Source organism: Coccidioides posadasii, chromosome 1 (genome assembly GCF_018416015.2).
Source record: "Coccidioides posadasii str. Silveira chromosome 1, complete sequence".
Lineage (NCBI taxonomy): Eukaryota > Fungi > Ascomycota > Eurotiomycetes > Onygenales > Onygenaceae > Coccidioides > Coccidioides posadasii.
Window position 1 is genome coordinate 4276087 of NC_089407.1, and position 4761 is coordinate 4280847.

A 4761-nucleotide genomic window follows, 5' to 3' on the forward strand; every position below is an offset into this window, starting at 1 on the left:
CAGTAGCAGTCTTTTATATGTACTTGTGAGCATGTAACTTAGCATCTTATAAGAATACATGCAACTTCCAACAGCTTATAAGCTAAGACTCTCCACTCTTACAGGTGTTGTTTGTCTGTATAAGGGGTTCGCGGGCAAATTCTTACACAAGATCTGGATCTGCACAATATCAAGATAGATTATCAGAGCAAAAAGCTAAATGCAAAAAATATCAAGTTTACAGTTATTGAGATGGTCAGCTTATATAGCTATCATCTGAATATATCTCTAAGGATGTACAATATCTTTCATATGCAGCTTCTCCACCCAGCCACCACAGATCCTTTTCCCAGCTAGCAGTAGTCAAATTGGCAATCATCAGAGATAATAACTAAGAACAGAAAAAAGTATAAGATGGAGAAAATTCTTAAAGAGCAGAGAAATCATCAACATCTTGAATACCTTGTTAAATAAAGAGAATATACATATTTAATATAGAATAATACCATACTCATAAAGAAGACTAGTAGCTCTTGATAAATAAAAGTACTATAAGTATCAAGACAAGACTTTTAGTGTTCACAAACACCAGCAACAGTGCAATGCCTGAGAAACAGAAGAGAGATATTGTAGAGGATTAAACTCTCTATTCTTCTCAGACTGAGCTCTTGATACTATGCTGTGCTAAGAATCTCAGACTGAGCTTCTCAATGACATGCTGCACAAGAGACTTCTATGCTATTCCCTCTTTGGCTTAGTTTCCACTTCCTCTTTTGGCCTAGCACCACACACAAATGTTGTGAATATATCATACACACACTTACCTACCCTCCTTCTTTTTCCTTCTCCCAAGCAATACATTTGTATATATACTGTAGAGCCTAGCTAGTAGCTTCAGCTCAGCCTGTGACAGTTTTATATCATGTGCAAAAGTGTCCGAGTTCACTGTGAAAGATGTGACACAATTTTCTATTAGAGATCTCTTCTCACACTGTATGATTCTCACATAGAATTGTTTTGTGCTTAATCACTTCCATCATCTTCTAGTATATTTTCTGAATCAAAGCTTTCATTGATACCAAATCATCAATGCTCATAACTGGATTCAGTTGCACAATTGTTAAATTTTGCAGTGCCAAAGTTGCTTGCATTTGCAAGCAGAAACTTACAACATGTCAGCATGTATTTGCATGCACGTGTCCATGACTCATCAGTTTGGTTGAACCCAAGCCTAATGCTAGTATCACCAATCCTATCCTTTTGTATCTCGTAAGGTAGTTTCATGCCAAAAGTTGATGGCTGTGAATGGCTCTGAGATCTGTAGTAAGAACCCACATTTCTGTGTTCCCTCGGGGCACTTGCAGTTGAGGACGCAGCTGGAACTCCATTCGAAAGTGGTACCTTTTCAAGGTAGACGCCAAGTTGTCGAAGACACTCGAGGAACGCTACCATCCCAGCATCGAAGCGTCGGTGAAGCCAGGGTAGGTTAAGTGGAAGATCCCCGGAGGAAAAGAGATCAAGGGAAGTGATAATGGGTGACGGGTTGTCGTCGCGACCTGTCCTAAAATTTGGTTCTCGTTGACTTTGCTCTACCTTTTCAATCCTTGAAACTGAACCCATCGGCCGCAGTCTATATCCCTCAAATTGAAAGCCAAATTTATTAGCAATTGTCGAAAGAAGCAAAACAGTCTGACCCCAAGCAGCATTGACTTCAGCCCATTCAACTGGAGGATTTCCAAGACGTCCCAACCGTAGTCCATTTATGGTGCCGAAGTACCCGTCATGGCCAATACAAAAAGTATCGTTGTAGACATTTGTGCGTTGTAAACGTTCAAGCTGTCGAGAATCATGATCGAATTTAACATTCAGGGTATCACGATCATTCAAGAAACCCCCAAGAGTTAGCCCAAATGTGGTTTGGTCAGTCCAAAACTGTTCCTCGTCCCGATCGAGTTGCTGGCATTGCTCAACTAAGATCGCGATTTCCCTGTCACTTGCGAACTTCTCATTTTCAAGCATTTGTAGCTCATGAAACGCATCGCCTTCCGCTTCCAGTATGGTTTGTAGAGATTGTCGAGCCGCGTTTACTTCCTCCTGGGAAGGGATGGATGCATTCACATTTCTCAAGAACGAGACATAGGAATCTCGTTCCCTTGTTGCACCTATTAAGCGGCTTTGAACACCAGCGGCAAGAAGCTCGGCACAATCAACACAAACTGGTTGATCTATATCCGTACGTGCAGATACAGTTTCAAAGAAATATGTAGCCCTCTCAAAGTGAGAAAATGATTTGTCACCACCGTCTTGTCCAACTTTGGGTCTTGGATGTTGCGGGCCGTCATCAGTGATACCAGATGCCCCCGCGGTTCCGCTTAGCTGGGACTCTGTGAGCACGACAAACGACATATTTGGTCCATCTTTGAGTCCTGCTCGAGGTCTTGGGCCAGTATTATGCTCGTGCACTAATTGAGGGGTTTCTCGTTTATTAACAGGTACATAGGCCGGCTGAAATGAGTCTCGCCATTGATGAAGCCTCCCGTAGAAGGAACCGGGATCGTGACTGGAGAATCCGAGGCAACAAGCTCCAGGTGAAGCTATGATAAAGATAAGCTAGCATCCGAATCGACCCAACATGGGAACATTACCTATGAGACCAAGAGGAGCCGGGTTCAATGCATCAAGTGAATCGTCATCAACCATTAAAAGTGTGTGGCACTTTTGGCAATACATCTTTAAAATCATCAGTGGTGCTCTGGAACTAGACTTTGGCATATTTTGTCTAGAGTTGTACATGATTAGCTAGTTATGACCAGCGTACCGTCATCCTCTGAAGATGAGTTTGAGTGTCTGTTCCCAAACTATTGTGGCCTGTACCATATTTATCAAGCTGACCAACCCAACAAGCAATTATTTAGGTGGCCAAGTACGGAGTACAGAGTACAACTACAAAAACTTTTTCGCACTCAATGTATGTCACCCATCACATCCATTGGGTAGTTATATTGTGTGGCTTAGTTCCCTCATTAGATTGAATGTTACAAAGAATGCTCTATGCAATTTTTTTTTTTTTTTTGGAACAGTTTCAGCTCCCTAGCTCTTCCTCCTCTAGTTTTGACACATGTGGCTGGATCTGGATTCCGCATTCCATCCTCAGGTTCTGTAGATGTGTTCATAGGTGTTTCCAGCATGTTTTAGCAAGCTTTGAATATCTTTTTTCTGTTCTAGGATTTTGATTTCCTCATGGTTCAAAATTTCGAGTTTCTGTATTAGGTCACTCTTACAATTCTCCGTAAGGGCTAAGCTGTTGTAGAAATCCTCGATAGCAGAGCTTAGACTGGGAATTGGAGTAACCTTTGCCGGGGTATCCAGCCGCGAATGGGATTCTCTGCCCTTTGTGAGGCCTTCCATACCTGCACGAAGCTGCATTATCTCATATATAGCTCCACGAGCGCACTCAGATCCATTTCCTTCCGATGCAGTCTCTGCTTCATCAATCAGCCTCTGAATCTTCGTGCGACGCCTCCGTACTTTATCACCTTGCATGTTCATGCTAAGTGGCAACGCAGAGGTGTCATCAGAATCTTCAAAGTCTGCTGTAAAATTCACAGCATCAGGGACTAGCCGCCTATCGGAACGGGACGTCCGTGGTCGAGGAATTAAGGTATTTTCCGCTTTTGATTCTAGTGAAATGTAATCCTGGTCCATAGCCGAGTGCATCCGCCCTTCCATTCCTTCTCGGACGTTAGCATCGGGTGAATGTATAAATAGCGCAGAGTTTTCGCCCGTTTGGCCACATTCGCCACCGGATCTCACTGTGATTTGCTCTTCTAAGGGGTGAGTATGGATGGGAACGTTTCTCAGCGGCGAAAGGGTAGAAATTTGAAGCTCTTTGAGATGTTCGAGATCATATACGGGACCAGCCCCCTGGCTTAATCGTCCTAGAGTGGGATTCTGGGGAGACAGTTTTCCTGTTAATGATTCTTGAAACACGCTTGCATTCGCTGCAGATGATCTCCCACTCGGTGTTTTTCGGCTACGTATCCCAGTACCACTCCGATCATCAGATATCATTCCGGTGGGATCCGGCTCGAACGATAACCGTAATTTTAAATTCCTTTTGAGATTTGTACTCGGTTTCTGTCCCGATACCTCAGGATCTGTCGGAAACATTAGCACCTAAGTCCGTAATGATGCCTTTTGCCTGAAGTATTGGGCGAAAAACGTACCTTGCTCTTGGGAGGCTCGTAATTCAGAGCCATCTTCACCACCGATTCGACGGCCCTTACGCTTCTTATAGGAATTCATTTTGGAGTAGACCCGCAAAAATCAAAAGCAAGCATTTTGATATCAAAGCCGCTGGTTGGTGCTTGGCAGCAGAGTATTCCAGTTGTCAGGACGCTAGTTAGTCTCTATGTACTCCGTAGAGTTTCGAAGTGACTTGACTAGGGAATTGAAGATATTTTGATTTTAGTAGCCGACTTAGTAACTAACTAGTTGTAACTTAGTTAACTAGGTTAATGTAAGGTGGCTCACCACTCAATGAGCCAAACCACTCAATGAGCCAAATTTTCACACCATCAAATTTCTTCAACACTCAACTTCATTATGCAATAGCATGGTCAACAATGAAGCAATCTTGTAATTGAAGATCTTGAATCACAAGAGACTCCAAATTACAGTGTGACTGTAAAAAAATATTCACTCAGTCAAGAGACCCTGCATCAGTGGTATCAAGATCTACAAGTTGATTATCATGAAGTAACCTTCAGACATAAGAAGAAG

General features: G+C 42.8%; 2 protein-coding genes across 2 annotated transcripts; both read right to left on the reverse strand.

The window, feature by feature from the left end:
- Positions 1–1090: 1090 nt before the first annotated feature.
- On the reverse strand, positions 1091–2751 carry ATG6_1 (autophagy protein 6; the record flags this gene model as incomplete). Its single annotated transcript, XM_003065205.2, has 2 exons — positions 1091–2573; positions 2625–2751. Coding segments are annotated over 2 exons (1610 nt in total), but the record flags the coding sequence as incomplete, so codon positions are not given.
- Positions 2752–2893: 142 nt separating this feature from the next.
- On the reverse strand, positions 2894–4399 carry ATG6_2 (autophagy protein 6). Its single transcript, XM_003065206.2, has 2 exons — positions 4206–4399; positions 2894–4136 (listed from the first exon to the last, which is right to left on the reverse strand). The coding sequence occupies exons 1-2, from the start codon at positions 4282–4284 to the stop codon at positions 3130–3132; spliced, it is 1086 nt and encodes a 361-aa protein (XP_003065252.1). The 5' UTR covers positions 4285–4399; the 3' UTR covers positions 2894–3129.
- Between the last annotated feature and the right edge of the window lie 362 nt (positions 4400–4761).

Coding starts and splice junctions, on each gene's coding strand:
- ATG6_2 (XM_003065206.2), bottom strand. CDS start 4,284: ATGAATTCCTATAAGAAGCGTAAGGGCCGTCGAATCGGTGGTGAAGAT. Junction 4,137..4,205: donor ACGAGCCTCCCAAGAGCAAG/GTACGTTTTTCG, acceptor TGTTTCCGACAG/ATCCTGAGGTATCGGGACAG.